This window comes from Nothobranchius furzeri, chromosome 5 (assembly GCF_043380555.1).
Source record: "Nothobranchius furzeri strain GRZ-AD chromosome 5, NfurGRZ-RIMD1, whole genome shotgun sequence".
Taxonomy (NCBI): Eukaryota; Metazoa; Chordata; class Actinopteri; order Cyprinodontiformes; family Nothobranchiidae; genus Nothobranchius; species Nothobranchius furzeri.
Genome location: NC_091745.1, coordinates 78,643,358 through 78,659,506, shown reverse-complemented (window position 1 = coordinate 78,659,506; position 16,149 = coordinate 78,643,358). Strand labels below are relative to the sequence as shown.

Here is a 16,149-nt window from a genome sequence, read left to right as displayed (position 1 = left end):
AAATAAAAAATAATAATAAAAATACAGGCTGGACAGTTGAAGTGTGCCACTCACTCACCCGAACAGTATAGGAAACTCCCGTGGTGCTGATCACGTTGTCAGAATGCAGCCAGCCACGGGTGGGCTTGTTGACAAAGGAGCCATGGCGCGTCCACTCGTCTCCTCCCAGCTGCCCTCCTTCCACCCGTGCCCTCCTGGACGCTCCTCCGAGCCGGTTCATGTCCTGCAGAGGAGGTCGGCGAGGGGGAGAGGGAGCAGTTAGTGTGGGAATGGGTTGATGAAGAGTAGGGGAGGAGCTAGAGTTGCTCCTATCATCTCCAGATGACTCAACAGGTGCCTGGGACTGCTGAGACCTGTTTGAGAACCTGGGCACTGGGAGAAGAGTGCCAGTGACCCCGAGACGAAGGGATCTCATACTGGGGAAGAAGGAGCAGAGGGTGGTGGGGCTGTTCTCAGCTGGGCGCGGGGAGGTGGGGGGCAAAATGGCAGTGAGAGACGAGGAGGAGAAGGAAGAAGGCAAACCAGGGGAGGGAGTCAGAGGGGTGGCGGGGCTGGATGGAGGGAACGGCGACGGAATGGAGTTGGTCTCATCTGTTGAGCTCAGCGACTCACTCCGAATGTGGGTGTACTTGGTTTTCTGCATGAGCTCCATCATGTATTATTTATAGGTCCTCTTAGGCTGCAGAGCTTCAAGCCAAGTCTTTTTGTCTCACGACTCAAAGTTTTTCTCTGGAAGGACACTCAAGTATCTGTCTGTGTAGGAGCTGCGTCCATCTGTCCGCCGCTCAGGCAGCCCGCACCAAACCGCTTCACAACTGGCTTTATCCACACTGAGAGCAGGAGGAGAGGAGGTGCTGCGGAAAGGTGGGGCCTCCTCAGCAGCGGTGGGGAGCAGATGAAAAAAGTGTTGTAGAGCACCAGAACAGCTCATGTTGTCATCAGTTTCTTTTGGTGTTTTTTGCTTTTGTTCGCCGAGTTCCCCTGAATGGACGAAAACACGTTCTCAGCTCTCCGTAGAGCGATGGTCTTCAGCCACGATGCTAAACGATTTCTCGTCCCAACTTAATCGTCTCCGAGTGCCGGACGACTATTCAGCTGTCGCCAGCACCACGACGAACCAACACAAGTGATTGTCTCTGAATGCTCCTTGTGCGTGTGTGTGTGTGTGTGTGTGTGTGTGTGTGTGTGTGTTACTGCACAAAAAGGTGTGTACATCAGTTTGTGACGCGTCTACATGGCAGTGTAAACCGAGTGTGTGTGCGTGTGTGTAGCAGCTCCCCTTTGGCAGCTCTATCACGCTTGACATAGGCCTGTAAAATTCCTATTAGCAGCCAACAAGGGGATTGCAGAAGGGGCTGCACACGCTAACACAGCAGCAACACATAAAACACAACCTCGGCTGGTCGATAATACAGCGAACACCTGCAGAGCCACGGAAGAAGAGAGAGGAGGCTCTCAAACTCTGCAGTCGTGCAGTCGCTTCAACTTTTCACGACTATTCTTAAATCTGGCTCCCCTTTCTACTCCCTCTCCCCCTTCGTCCAGATGCTTTCATGTCCTCTCTGAATGGCCCTTGCTCTCTCCCTCCCAACGTCTCCTTCTTCTCTCCTCTTCCAGATCACTTCTGGTGAAGACTCCCTTCCCTTCTCTGAGCTCTTCCCTCCCTTCTCTCTTTCTCCTCTCTTATCCTGGAAGTCCTCTCTCTTCCTCCACACGATGTACTCTGCCAGCCTCTGCTTCTCCAACGCCTCCGCCCTCTCCCGTGCCACCACTTCCTCTCTCCTCTTCCAAACGATCTCTCGGTCCCCCTCTCCCCCTCCCTCGATTGCTCGCCCGTTCTCCAGGCTGCCTTGTTTAACAGTCCCACACTTGTATGCTAAATACTGAGCCCTGTCGTTGCGCCTCTTTACGTTAAGGACCGCGGATGGCTAGAGGCTAGACATGTTGGCTTTAGACGCCGATATAAAACCAAAAGAAAGTGAAAAGTTAGTAATTAAGACTGGGCTTAGAGCTGAGCCCGTTCCTGACTGAGGTTCCTGAAATGGCCTGCCTTGGTTCGTGTGTTCTGTAGAACTGGCCACCTTGGTCACGGTGTGTTTTGTTGCTGGAGCACCATTTGATCGTGGTAAAGTTGAGTCTGAGATGTCTGTCTGGTACAGCGAGACACACTGCAGTAGCACAGTGGTGATGTAACACGGCAGAATGTAGGTCATAGGATGACGATGACTACCGGTGGGCCTGTTGAGACGATAACAAGCCCTGATTGGTCAGGCTTGGACCCCCAACTTAGGGTTCCCTGAATGGAGACCCACTGGTGTTGTAAATGAACCCGCTGGGTTAAGACTGCACTCAGCTCCTGACTCGGTACTAGCATGGACACAGATTATAGTTGTTTACCTGAGAGAACAGTATTGACACCGATATGAACGAATCGCCGTGCTATAATCCAGAACAGCGTCCCTATTTTTCTAAGGCTTATCAAGCAAGTTAAGCCCACAAGCATCTCATATTCTGCATAGTCCAATCTAAAGTACAGTCTGTTTTATTAATAGTCTCCAAAGTGACCTCAGTAGGAGGCAAGGCCACACCTACAACCCTCAGCCAGCCGGCTGGCCTACACCTTAGTGCTGTAGAGGCATTATTCAAACGTACAACACACCAACCTTTACAATCACCAACAAATGACACACTTATTATCCAGACAAGTCAAATTAAGGTTGTGAGTATGGCACTGATGTCTCAGTAATGCCAACACTTCCTGTTGTCATTTCAGAAATGAGCCACAGCGCTCGAGGCTGTAGAAGGCGCTGGACGCATGGCAGAAGGAACAGTCGCCTACATTAGTCTAGCACCACAGAGGGACTGTCCAGCAGTTCTAGCGATCCCTCCATCTGGTCTTGGCCAGGAAGCACCAGGAAGGATCCAGTAAATGCACTGCCAGAGAGGCTGGGATGTTCTCCAGAAAGCTGTAAAGAAGTATGGCTGACACCCAGTGTTTAGACCATCAAAGGGACGCAGAATACTTCAAAACAAAACAGTCGGTCATACAGCTAGAGAAACCAAAGATGAGCACAGAGAGAAGATTAGCACTTCAAAAAGGCAACAGATCGGATAAACGGAGGAAACTCCAGGTGTTGTTGAACAAAGGGCTGCTGAAAGGCCCTCTGAGCAGAGTCAACCCTCTGGTTTTTGTTTGTTTCAGTACACAGAACACAGTGTAGGTCAGGTGACTACAAAGGGCATGACCCTGGACACCAAGAGGAATCCTCCTGAGTCACCGTCACATGAACAGTAAGCGTAACGAACCGTCACCAACAGGACAGCTAATGAGTGGTAATCAGAGGCCTTGGGGCCAAGCAGCTGCTCCCACTGATGTGAACAAGAGAAATCAGAGTGTTAATCTAATTTATCCAGTCACGCCTGATAATAGCTCATCAGCCTGACTGATGAGAACGGCTGTTGCCATTAAAAGTGGGCGGAGCTGAAACAACCCTGAACACAGCTGAAAATATACAAAAACGGTAAAAAAAAATCTACGTTTTGTTTTATAAAAACCTAAAAAGCATCGTAAGAACCTATCTTAACCACAGACTACTCTAGCCTATGGAACAGTTAGCTAATGGACCAGCACTAGGCGGTGTCAAAAGACAAGAAAAAGACTTTACATCTTCTGTCTGCCGCCGCTGCCCGTTGCTATGGCAACAGACATTAAAAGAGATGCCTGCATAGGATATGTGCCGAGAAGTCCCGACAAGGGTGGGAATCTTCAAAGAGATTACTGTTTTTTTTTCTTTTACAACCCTATGGCAAGCAATTAGCTGTTGCAGCAAACACTTTTTTGTTTGCTTGTTTGTTTGTCTGACAGCAGGAGAAAAAACAACAACTAGAAAAGATCAATACGGTTCAGGAGATGATCAAAGTTTGACCGGCATCACGTCGGCCATAAAACCAAATCAATGTTGACATCCCAGACTGGCTGGACGCCCTGACAACAACCAGGGCACGTAAAAGCGATGTAATCTCAAAGGCTGATTATCGTTTCCCTAATAGCCGTATAAAAAACAGCTACACTACAGTCACATATCCAAAACAACCAAGGTTAAGAAAAGTTGCATAAAAACAACCTGAATATTCTGTGCAGCTGCTAAAAAAAGACGATTGTTTAACATCCTGCAGAGTGGCGTCAACGCTCAGAAACTAGAAAATCAGAAGTCACAAAGGTGGTCTACGTTTACAGAAACCAGAAAAAGTGATTTTTAGAAATGAGTCTCTCTGCCTCGTCTTTTTTTAACGAACTGCAAAACGGCAGCAGCTCATTTTTTGGTTTATAAAGCGTGCGGTCGATCATTCATGGCCATTCATCTACAACTGGGTTCATCTTCTTTTTTAAAACCCCGTTCACTGTTCTGGACACTGTCCGGTCATCCGTCCTCTCCTCCTGCCTTTCCGTTTGTCCACTCCCCAGAAGGAAAAGGCAAAGCGTGCTCTCCTCTGATCCACTCTTCTGCTTGAGAAATTCACAAAGTCACTGCCGGCAGCTCCTTTCCATCTATCCTCTCCTCCGGGTTGCCGCTTCCTCGTCTCTCCTCCTCTGGTCTCTCTCAGCAGATAAAAAGGCAGCGCTGCCAGCGTGAACAGTGGCACTCCTTCATTGTGCTCCTCTTCTGTTTCTCGTGCCCACTTTCCCTTCCACCTCCGTCTGTTAGAGGATCGAGCACGCTGTCTGGACCTCCCCTCCTCCTCCCGGTCTGCCTCCCATTTTCTCCCTTGCCCTCTCGCTCTCCCTCCCTCTCTCTATCAAACACTCCGCGTGCGCCGCTGCATCGTCTTTTCTCCCATGCTACCTCCTTCCTGTTTCCTCCCCCCACCTCCTCTCTGCAGCCAGAGTTATTCGGCGCCGTGCATGTGCATGCACAGCGAGATGCTGCATGCTAATGCACACCCTCTGGGGGAAGAGATGGGGATGTGAAAGAAGGAAGGAAGGGAAGCGAGGGTGGATTTGTGTGTTTGTGTGTGGGGAGGACGGGTTTGTGGCTGTCCAAAACTCTTTCTTCCTTCATTTTCTGTACCTGAGAAACCGAGTTAAAGAGTCAGAGGAAGAGGAGGTCATGAACCAGGATGTCACTGTGTTTAGCCTCCACTGAAGTTGACATGTTTAAGAGAAAACTTGCTAAAAGTAAATGTTCACGACGCTACATGATTACAGCTCTAAAAGGGGGAAGTACAGGAATCGGAGATCCTACAAGCATATCTGATGAGAAGGAAGTGTTGCAGAAAGCAAAGTGAAACCCAGCCAAGTGGAAAGCAGAAAACCCTCAAATGACGCCCCCACACCAAGTCCCGGCAGAGCGACGCTCGAACACCACATCATCCACATGTGGTTCAACAACGTGCTCAGGCAACGTCAGGCCAAGAGTCCGTCAGGGTGACGGAAATCACCATGAACGAGTCCTAATGCTGGTGACAGAACCCTCCACCCATCATGCCTACAACCAGGGAAGCACGCGGCACACAGTGGCTTGGAGTCATCGCAATGGTACTGTGGAAATATTGGAATATTTAACCCTCCCACTGTCTTCATGGGTGACCCCGCAAGGAGAGTTGACCATTGATCAGGATTGATGGTTTATCCCTTCAGGACCACGTGGCAGGGGTGAGGTGGTGCTCATTCCTCACCTCTGCCACATGGACCCAAGTGGACGATAACTACAGGTATGCGCAGAAACAAAGTTGTCCACTAGATGGGGCTGTCACGTGTTGAGTCTCATTTTTACATGACTCAAGGTGGTGCAGCTTCTTAAAGGGGCATGAACGCTGCCCACCTACACACATCTTTTCATTATTTATTATCAAATGTATTGACGTGGGAACAATTATTTCAATAAGAGTCAGAAATTCCGATAATGATAAATTTTCGATTTACTGCCCAGCCCGACCTGAAACACACACTGCATATCCACCAATCACAACCATTCTTGCTCCGTTTGCTGAAGAAGACCACGAGGGTTCCTCAAATTTCATCTGATTTTCGTAGCTACAATTGGTTCAAGCTACATATGTGAGAGTAGTGGCGGGACTTCTGACCTGTCAGCAGGGGGGGGGGGGGGGGGGGGGATTATTCATCTGCTCACGAGGTAAGGTGTTAATCCAAAGTTAGAAGCTAATATGAGGATGCTAACTGAGGTTAGGCTGAGAAAACTATATGAAACTGAAGGAAATAAGTGTTTTCAGCGTTTGATTATGTTGGCCTGTGGCCGTGGGACTTGATGTGGACTATTATTAAACCCTTGTGGATGTAAAAAGGCCGTTTTTATGCCAAGATGGATCTCAAAGTCCAGTAAGATCCAAGTTTTAGTGTCAAAGCCACAGTTTCCCACATCTACAAATAAACTAGTCTTGTTTCAACGTGTGTTCTTCTCACCAGTCGGAAGAAATTTTAACATTACTGAACCTCATGTCGTCACTCCAAAATAACCGCAACCTGCACATCCTAAAATTACCACAAGATCTTTAAAAAGACTTCATCAACAAAATCCTTTTAGGCGTTGTGAATGGCTGCTGCTAGAGACTGATTTGGTACAATCCAGTTCAGACTGAATACGGTCGTTTTCGGTTTCTAACAGACCACAAAAGATGCCTTTTAAACTGTATGTTGGAACAAATTAATATTAGGAGAGTTTATTTTTAAAAGAACCAGGCTTCGTTTGAAAATCCGTTCTGCGTGATGCTTAGAAACTATTCCTCCTGGTGAAAAGGTCAAATATGTTGCATCTCAGCACGTATCACTGCACAGCTTATTGAGAATGAACCAAATTGTGTGTTTTGAAATCCATATTTTAGTTGCAGGAGCAACTCCTATACCACTGTGTGACACGGTGTTTCCAACAGGTTGGTTGCATGGTTTAAATATCTTACCATATATTCCATCGCCCCACACAGGCTGCCTGCAAGTCAGATTAAAAAAAACAAACAAACAAAAAAGCAAAATGCACATCAGCACACACAAAACAAACGGAGCCAATCACAGCAGGCTCTCATTGCAGCCTCGCTCCACCCCCCAGCATGCTTTGCTCCGAGGATCAGCTGTGGAGAGGATCACGGGACTGCCAGGCAGGGATAGAGCAACACAGAGTGGGAGAAAGTTACAGAAAGTGTGAGAAACAAAGAGCAAGAGCGAGAGGAGAAGATGGATAATCCAGCGAGCCCGTCGAAACACATCCTGTGGAATGAAAGGAATTAGCAGCAAATGCAGGATGTTTCTGCCTCGGCTTGCCCAGCGCCGGCTGGAAACTGTCGAGTCCTCGGAAGCTGCGTCGCGTTTTAGTAAAAAGCATCTGGACGTCGTGACCCACACACTGCTGTCTGATCTCGTTTGACCTGCTTCCATCCACTCAGTTTAAACACTCAGCAGAAGGAATTATGCAGAAGAGTTAGCTCGTGCAGGTTGTGACCTTTTCATGTAAAACAAATACGCCTCAGCGTGAACGCGGACCCGGAAGAATGAGAGTAAACTGATACGAAGCAGCTTCATTGCATTAGGGAGGAGAGAGAGAGAGGGGTCCGAGGTAAACATTAGATTAGCCTGACGTTCAGCAGGACGTCTGCTGGTTTCACGGCTCGCTACGCACACAGCAAACATGTGAGGTGGCTATTTTTGGTCCTGCCCCCCCCACCTCTCCACCATCCCTGTTAGCCATGATCCTTCATCCCTATCTCCTTCCATCATTCCCTTCCTGCTTGAACCCTTCAGCCTGGCTCCGCTTACGGCACACTTCCCTCCCGCCCTGCCAGCTCCTAACCCTGTTTTCCTTCTCAGGTGACTCAGGTCTTCTCAGATTTTTTTTATCAAGACCAGCACATCCACAAAGACACGCCTCAACATTCTGCTTTTGTGGGGTTCATTTAATAGGGTTGATCATCTTTTAGTGTCAACAAAATGAGAAGATTATACAAGCATGTTTACTATGTGAATCTATCTTTTATAGCTTTAATTACAACAGTCAAAAAACAAACGTGTGTTCACACTAATATTCATCCATCCATCCATCTATTTATCCATTTATCCGGAGTCGGGTCATGGGAGCAGTAGCCTAAGGCGAGAGGCCCAGACTTCCCTCTCCCCAGCCACTTCGGACAGCTCCTCTGGGGGAATCCCAAGGCGGTCCCTGGCCAGGTGAGAGACATAGTCCCTCCACCGTGTCCTGGGTCTACCTTTAGGTCTTCTCCTGGTTGGACATGACTGGAAAACCTCACCAGGGAGGCGTCCAGGAGGCATCCTAACCAGACGCCCGAGCCACCTCAACTGGCTCCTCTCGATGTGGAGGAAACTCACCCCACATTACAGCCATGGTGACCTTTTCCATTCCATTTAATTCATAAAGCACATTTCTACACGGCCGAGGCCGGCCAAAGTGCTGCGCAGTAAAAGAGCATAAAATCAACCCACGGGAAGAAGTAATAAAAGTAGTACAGTAACTACTATAAAAACAATAAAAACAAAACAAAAACATCGTAAAATGCCAGCTAGGCTGAAGTAGGAGTCGAGGAATAAAAATGAGCCTTCAGGCGTGATTTAAAATCAGAGAGGGGGGGGGGGGGGCATTCTCACTGCTAGGGGGAGTTGGTTTCAGAGACGAGGCGCACAGATTGAGAACGCTCGTTCTCCTCGCGTCCTCACCCGAACACCGGGGACCTGTAACAGGCGGGGGTCTGCTGATCGAAGAATTCGACCAGGTACGTAGGGCTGAACCAGCTGAGTCAAGTGGAGAGGCGCGTAAAGATGGAGTGACTTAAAAACAAGAAGTAAAATTTTAAACTGGATGCGGTAGCGCACCGGGAGCCAGTGCAGCTGGGCCAGAACAGGAGTAACGTGCTCCCTCCTTCTGCTGTCCGTCAAAAGGTGGGCCGCCGCATTCTGCATCAGCTGTAGGCGCGCAACCGAGGAAGACGTGGATCCATAAAAAAGGGAATTCGCATAATCCAAGCGGGAGATCACAAATGCATGGATCATAGCGTGCAGGTCACGTCTAGTCAGGATGGACTTCATCTTTGATAGCCGGTGAAGCTGGAAAAAGCAGGATCTAACCACCTGGCTAATGTGAGAGTCCACCTCTGACACCTGGTTAGATGTAATGACACTGCAGCTCAGGAGGACACATCTGAGACTCTGTCCCGCTGGAAAAGACGCAGAGATGGACAACCACATGCTGACGTGTAAAAATAAACCCCTATGTTCTAAACAACACCCTCACACTCAGACAGACCAGGGAAAGGACAAACACACACATGAGGGAACACCAAACACTGACACAACATAATATTATCGGAGCTAACGTTCTCACAGCTAGCAAAAACAAACGATTATTTACGGACCAGCTGTGTCTGGGTGCTCTTCTGACTGGAAGTGAAACTCCACCATCTCCGACTCGTCTGAATTTCTGACTGACACATTTCAGCCTGGCCGTGTGACACATGTCCGGTCCGGCCTTCCAGCAGCACCGGACCGATCTGGGTTTAATCAGCTGGATGTGAGACGGTGGCGGTGCTGTCACAGCACGGCCATGATGCTCCTCTCTGACTGACAGATGGAGTCTCAGGCTGTCCTTCTGTTTGCTCTTGTGTGTGTGTGTGGTGTGTGTGTGTGTGTGTGTGTGTGTGTGTGTGTGTTGCCATTACCCCTTCATGTGTCTAAATCTAACATTTTTTTAACCTTTTGTTGATCATGTCTTCTCTTCACCGGCATTTCATCAGAGGTGACAACTCCCCACCATTTAATATCATGTCACGGGCTGCTGGTCTGAGCCTTGTGGCCGACTCTGATAACCAGCGATTCCACCAGTTTCAGTCGCCTCAATCATCCCGCGTCCCCTTCAGTCTGCTTCCATCGTGGCGTGCCTGTCTGTCATTCGCTCACGGTGAACTTCAACCGTCTTGGTGACCCCGCTTCAGCACATCGGAGATGCGTTACGGCGGCCAGTTTCCACAGATACGCCTAAACGCTGGCCTGATTGTGCACGGATTTAGGCGTGTATGTGCGCCAGTGGAACCCAGAGCTTATCTCGCTGACAATTTATGACAGCCTGGAGCAACTTGGAGCCGAGCGGCTGACAACACAAGGCCCTTTTAATAGATGGTTCATCTTACGCTACAGATGGAAGGGTTACTGTTGGATTGTGATGGGTCACAGATTATGAAACAGGACCTTCGAGGCCAAAAGCAGATGGTCCGTGGTGTCAAGAATAAAGAAATGTTCTCTGAGATGTGTGTGACTTTAAAGATGGCGGAAACTTCCATGCTCTGTTTTCCAGCAACACACGAATGCAACGTGCTGCACAGATTACAAAAGGATTGCTTCAGAGGTTGCGTGAAGATATTTCAACAACGCTGCAGTCAGTGTTGCACGACATCAAAAGAAAAGCGATAAAATAACACCAAAGATGGTGTTTTCAGTCTCATACTGTCCGTTAGGTTTTTACAGAGAAACGTCACCGTTATAAATAAGTAAAAACTTTACATCACTATGTGTTACAGGTCTGAAACGTGGAATTAAAGGCGAAATTCACTAAAAAAATCACACTCTGGCCGTTTCACGCAGGCTGAACATGAAAATAGTCTCCTACACCTATCTCCTGCATTAGCTTCCGATAGAAAACAGACGGTGAAACTCTAGGATTAGAAAATCCTGACAGATCTACGTCACCCTGTCACCTACATTCATGGACTCACCCATCTGGACTCACGACGGGGAAGGCTGTTGTTGGTTTAGTCCAGGAAACAGCAGAGAACGTCTCATCTAGTAGAAGCTAACTGTTAGCATTAGCAACTCCACCACACGGCAAAACTCCTCCAGGCTTGTGTTATTTGTGGAGATAAAACATCAACGTTGCAGAGCAAACAGAGTCAGCGGTAGAGTCGTGTTGCTGTTAGCCAATCAGAGGAGAGATGTCCACATATCAGGAAGTAAGACTCCAGATTCTGTTGTGTTCTGCTACTCTCTCCTCCAGTTAATCCTCCTGATTCAGGCGCTTCTGGGCTTTTATGGGTATAACTTAAGACGGGCGTACACTGTGCGACTTTTTCACTTTTTTGAGCCGATTTTCCACTCGTGCGAGAATCCACGAGATCGGGGCGAGTTTTGCGCCGAGCGGTCGTGTAGTGTACAGGGGGTTACGAGAGGCGATTAACACCACGTGACCAGCTACCGATCAGCAGTCGTGAGCTCGCACGGACTTCTGGCGTGTTTGATATTTTGCTCGTCCCTCGTGAGGGTATCGCACTGTTGAAGTGGCGCTGTGAGCAGCTGCGACCCAAAAAGTACCAGAACCGCTCACGGCGCATGCGCGCGCAATCCTGCATCAACACCGCTCGCCCGCTATTTCCCTAATAACACACGCTGTTCATTTTTATTTCTACACGTTTTTTTACTCACAAAGATTGTCAAGAAAGCGTGTTTGTCGTGTTCATGTCAAATTAAACTGATCACAAAACACAGATTTACTTTCTTTATTTTGTTTTCCTCATCCAACCCCCATAAATCCCTGTGTGTCCTCCTGCAGCACTCCCGAAGGACAACAGGCAAAAAACGACAAAAAAGTCTGACGTGTTGTGTAAAAACGGCTATTTTTAGCATATATTTTAGGGCCGATGTGTTGCTACCAGACGTACAGTGTGAGCACATGACTCCTGAGATCTGCCCTGCAAGGAAGTCGTACAGTTTGAGCTGAAGCACAGTGCTACGAGTGAAAAAGTCGCAGTGTCCGCCCGGCTTTAGAAGGCATTCACTCCTACTAGAGACCACTGCAAATGTATTGAATAAACAAGTATTCCACACCTGTAACATAAAGCAACGCCAACAGGGCAAAAGACGAAAGATCCTGACTTATATGTAGTGAAATATCTAAAAAGTAGAAGAAAATTAGAGTTTTTCTGAGCATTTTCTACATATTTCACAAATTCCTATCTAGATATATGCCATGGCATCATTAGGACAATTTAAAATAGAAGATATAAAACCTGAAAATAATTCTCTTTATTGCCAATACATAAATAGCAGAGCCGATATATTCATTGGATATTTATAATTTGTCATACATGGACATTGGCCAATATTTGACCTTAGTAAAGCCGGTTTAAAGTCAGGCCCATCCTTGGGCAGCCCGGTGCAGAATTGAATTTCAATGTATTTTTATTTTCACTAATAACATCTGCACAATAAATACTCTATTAACTTTAAAGTTAGGATTTAACAGGTAGTTAAAGTCAGAGTTCAATAACTGATTCGGCTTCAGGAACTTTCTGCATCAACAGATGTTATTAGTGACACTTTAGCATGAAAATAAGGTGGAAAACGTCTGGATATCGGCCATGAAATCGGTCCATAAAAATCTGCAGTACATATCGGCAATAGAAAAACCAATATCGATCGACCTCTAATAAATATTGCTTTATAATTTCGAAACTAACCGGAGGTTTTGTCTTGTAGCTCTCCATGAGAACAGTTTTGTCTAACAGACGTGAAAAATGCTGATTAGTGGCCTGCTTTGTTTACATTTTAAGTTGGAGGTCACTCACAGCTTCCTCTTTGGAGCTCCTTTACCGAATACAGCGCTTTTCTCTAGCAGCTGCTGAAGCTTTGGACCTAAATAGAAAAGCCTGGAACGACAGAGGCGTCTGACAGCAGGACAAACACCAGTTAAACATTAACCTGCTGCCCTCCTCCTCTGTGCTGGCACACATAAAGCACACAGATACATAACGAGCTGTTACCAGTCACACCACAAACGTGCTGTTTGTTCAACGTTACGAATCCAACAGACACGCACAGCACGTACGGCGCTCACCAGCCCCGTGAAGAGTGTAGCTGGTGAACTTTGAACGAGCCACTAACTCACCAGCACTCTTCCTCTCTTTGCTGTGACTTTCCCCTTCTGGCGCACGAGCTCCCGCCTGGCTAACTTTAGCCTAGTTTCACATAAACGCCGCTAAAGCGTCGACGCTATCGCTGGCCGTCCTCTTCACGCTATGCGACAACTTCATTAGAGACGACTCTTAACTTCTTCTTCTTCTTCTCTTGCTTTTCCTTCCTCCCCTCCTCCTCCTCCCCCCTGCATGCTCACGCCAGATGTTACTTCCGCAAAAGAAGGCTGACGTCACCATTGTGTGTGTGTGTGTGTGTGTGTGTGTGTGTGTGTGTGTGTGTGTGTGTGTGTGTGTGTGTGTGTGTGTGTGTGTGTGTGTGTGTGTGTGTGTGTGTGTGTGTGTCGCAACTGGGCGATTCAGCGCTCGTTGCGCAAAAAAGGAGTGGAAGCCAAAAGTGTTACAGCAGGTGACACGTGACACCTGGCTGTTTATCTTTCTTCTTCTACGGTGATCTTCTTCCCATTACTTTGGTGGAGGACTACAACCGCTCGCTAATGTTTACAAGTAAGAGCTCTTTTTGTGACAATTAAAAAGGAAAAATTTAATAACAATAATTACTATTATTATTATTGTTACCATTATCATTATTATATTATCATTAATAATAATAATTTGTAATTATTGTTATTATTATTATTACTATTATTACTATTATTATGATTATTATTATTATTACTACTATTATCATTATTATCATTATATTATCATTAATAATAATAATTTGTAATTATTGTTATTATTATCATTAATAATAATAATAATAATTTGTAATTATTATTATTATTATTATTACTATTATTACTATTATTATGATTATTATTATTATTACTACTACTATTATCATTATTATCATTATATTATCATTAATAATAATAATTTGTAATTATTGTTATTATTATTATTATTATTATTATTACTACTATGATCATTATTATTATTATATTATCATTAATAATAATAATTTGTAATTATTGTTATTATTATTATTATTATTATTATTAATTTGTAATGTTATTATTATTAAGGGCTGCATGGTGGTGCAGTGGTTAGCACTGTTGCCTCGCAGCATGAAGGTCGCAGGTTCGAAACTTGGCTGCGGCCTTTCTGCGTGGAGTTGCGTGTTCTCCCCGTGCGTGCGTGGGTTTTCTCCGGGTGCTCCGGTTTCCCCCACAGATCACAACACGCCCTATAGGTTAAAAAGAAAATTGTAAGTCACTTTAGGTAAAAGCGTCTGCTAAGCACATAAACATAAACATATTATTTTAATGAAGCTTCCATCACTCTGCTGTAGTCAGGCAGTGGTTTGCAGCACACAACAAGATGCTTATGGAGTTTCTTCCTCCTTACACTCCAGTCCTAAATCCAGTTGAGGAGTTTTTCTCTTCCTGGAGGTGGAAGGTATAAGACAGGCATCCACGTACCCAAATGGCCCTGCTAGCAGCCATGGATGCAGCTTGTGATGACATCACAGCAGAGTCCTGCAGAGGGTGGATTCGACACTCCAGAAGATACTTTCCCCGATGCATCGATAGAGCTGACATTCCCTGTGATGCTGATGAAAATATGTGGGCAGACAGACGGGAGCGTCTAGACATCAATGACTGATATGCAGCAGTGTCTGTTGAGTATTTTTGTTTGTTTCATATTTACTGCAGTAAGGTTTACTGTCTAAGTGAGTTTATGTTTGCTGTAAAATGTCTGTTTTACTGTATTTCCCCAGTCGCACAACGCTGTGAACAGTTTCCGTTAAATATTATCAAGAGTGCATATGAAGTGTCTGGATTTTCCTTTACAATTAATGGTTTTCAACTCGCCATGCATGCTGTCCAGACTTGACACGTCATTGGGAAGCACCTACAAAGAAATCCGGCACAATGAGAACGTGTTCAAACCATTTGATTTTGTGACCAAAGGTGCTGTAATGACTTGTAATTGTGACAGCCCTGACGCTTTGATTGATATAAGTACTTGCTTTTGATGAATATATTATCTGTTTTGATTAAGGGACCTGCTTTCGAAGCATTGACTGCTTATTTTGAGCAACTGACTTTTCTTTTTGATGATGTGACTCACTTTTGCAAGTTATCCACCGTGTTTTGCAGTTTGCACTCATTGTTTTGAGAAAAGCCTTAGTAGTGGTGCAGAGATCAATTCTGTTGTGAGAAATGCACCAAAGTAACTGAGAAAACCCGTAAGAAGCTCACTGTCCTCCATGAACGCCTGGAAGCTCAAATGAAGCAGCTGCTAATAGGTGGGACTCACCTAGCCTGGCATGCCAGACCCTTCCTCTGTTTAGCTCTGCACAGAGTCTGTGTGTGTGTGTGTGTGTGTGTGTGTGTGTGTGTGTGTGTGTGTGTGTGTGTGTTCTGAACACAGGAGGAGTCAGGCATGCCAGGCTAGGTCTCACCCTGAATGGTTGAAGTGCGCACAAGTCTCCATCAAACAGGAAGGAGACGCCGTGTCCCCGCTGCTGTCCTGCGGAGGTCGGATCCCCGTCTACCAAATAATTAACAAGACTGGCCGTGGACAGCATCTCCTCTACGTGGAAGAGCTCGCTCTTCTCGTCCGTATAGAGGAGGTCTAATCTTTAGGTGTTTGAATCGCTCTTAGTCCGACAGCCTTCCTGAGACCCTGCTGCCATGGAGACCCTAACAGGGACTGATGGCCCAGCCAGCAGAGCTTCCAGGAACATGGAGATTCTCAAACCCTCCCACCACGGTAAGGTGGCGATTCTGCGGGAGGGATTTTTTTAAAAATATTTTATTGTTTATTTTGTGTATTTTATAAATGTATGTTTTCAAATAAAAATTGTATTTACCATACCATACCAATTTATTTATAAAGCACCATTTCAAAACAGCATGGCAGCTAACCAAATGTTTATGTTTATTTATTTATTTATTCAGGTAAAATACAAAAAAAAGCACAAATAATCAAGGATAAAAATTCCTCCTAAAACAATAGAATGAGAGAACAGTTAACAGCAATATCAAAAATAATGCGACACATTGCTTTCTTCTCTTCTCTGAGATGTTATACAGCTCTTTGCAAAATCCCACAACGTTTGAACTGCATTTGCATCTAATCCTAACCCATTGGCTAAAGAGAGCAAATCATAGTTTTTCTCTGAATCTGAAGATGTGTCGCCCTCACTCAGTTCTCCTTCTGAAAAAACGGACGTTTCACCGTCTATGTCCTCTAAACCTTCATCAGTAGGAGACATTTCCTCAT

At 45.9% G+C, this 16,149-nt stretch overlaps 1 protein-coding gene across 5 annotated transcripts in view; it reads right to left on the bottom strand.

Moving 5' to 3' along the window:
* shc1 (SHC (Src homology 2 domain containing) transforming protein 1) overlaps positions 1-13,097 on the bottom strand; it is a 30,063-nt gene extending 16,966 nt beyond the window's left edge. For 2 of the 5 annotated variants that reach the window (XM_015950631.3, XM_015950632.3), the window contains exon 1: positions 59-873. In XM_015950631.3, coding sequence (XP_015806117.1) covers positions 59-655 — 597 coding nt within the window. In that variant the 5' untranslated portion in view covers positions 656-873. Of the gene's footprint in view, positions 1-58; positions 874-6,915; positions 6,945-12,570; positions 12,670-12,890 lie in introns of those variants that run through there. The other 3 variants (XM_070551191.1, XM_070551193.1, XM_070551192.1) reach the window with 3 other exon arrangements.
* Positions 13,098-16,149: the final 3,052 nt, after the last annotated feature.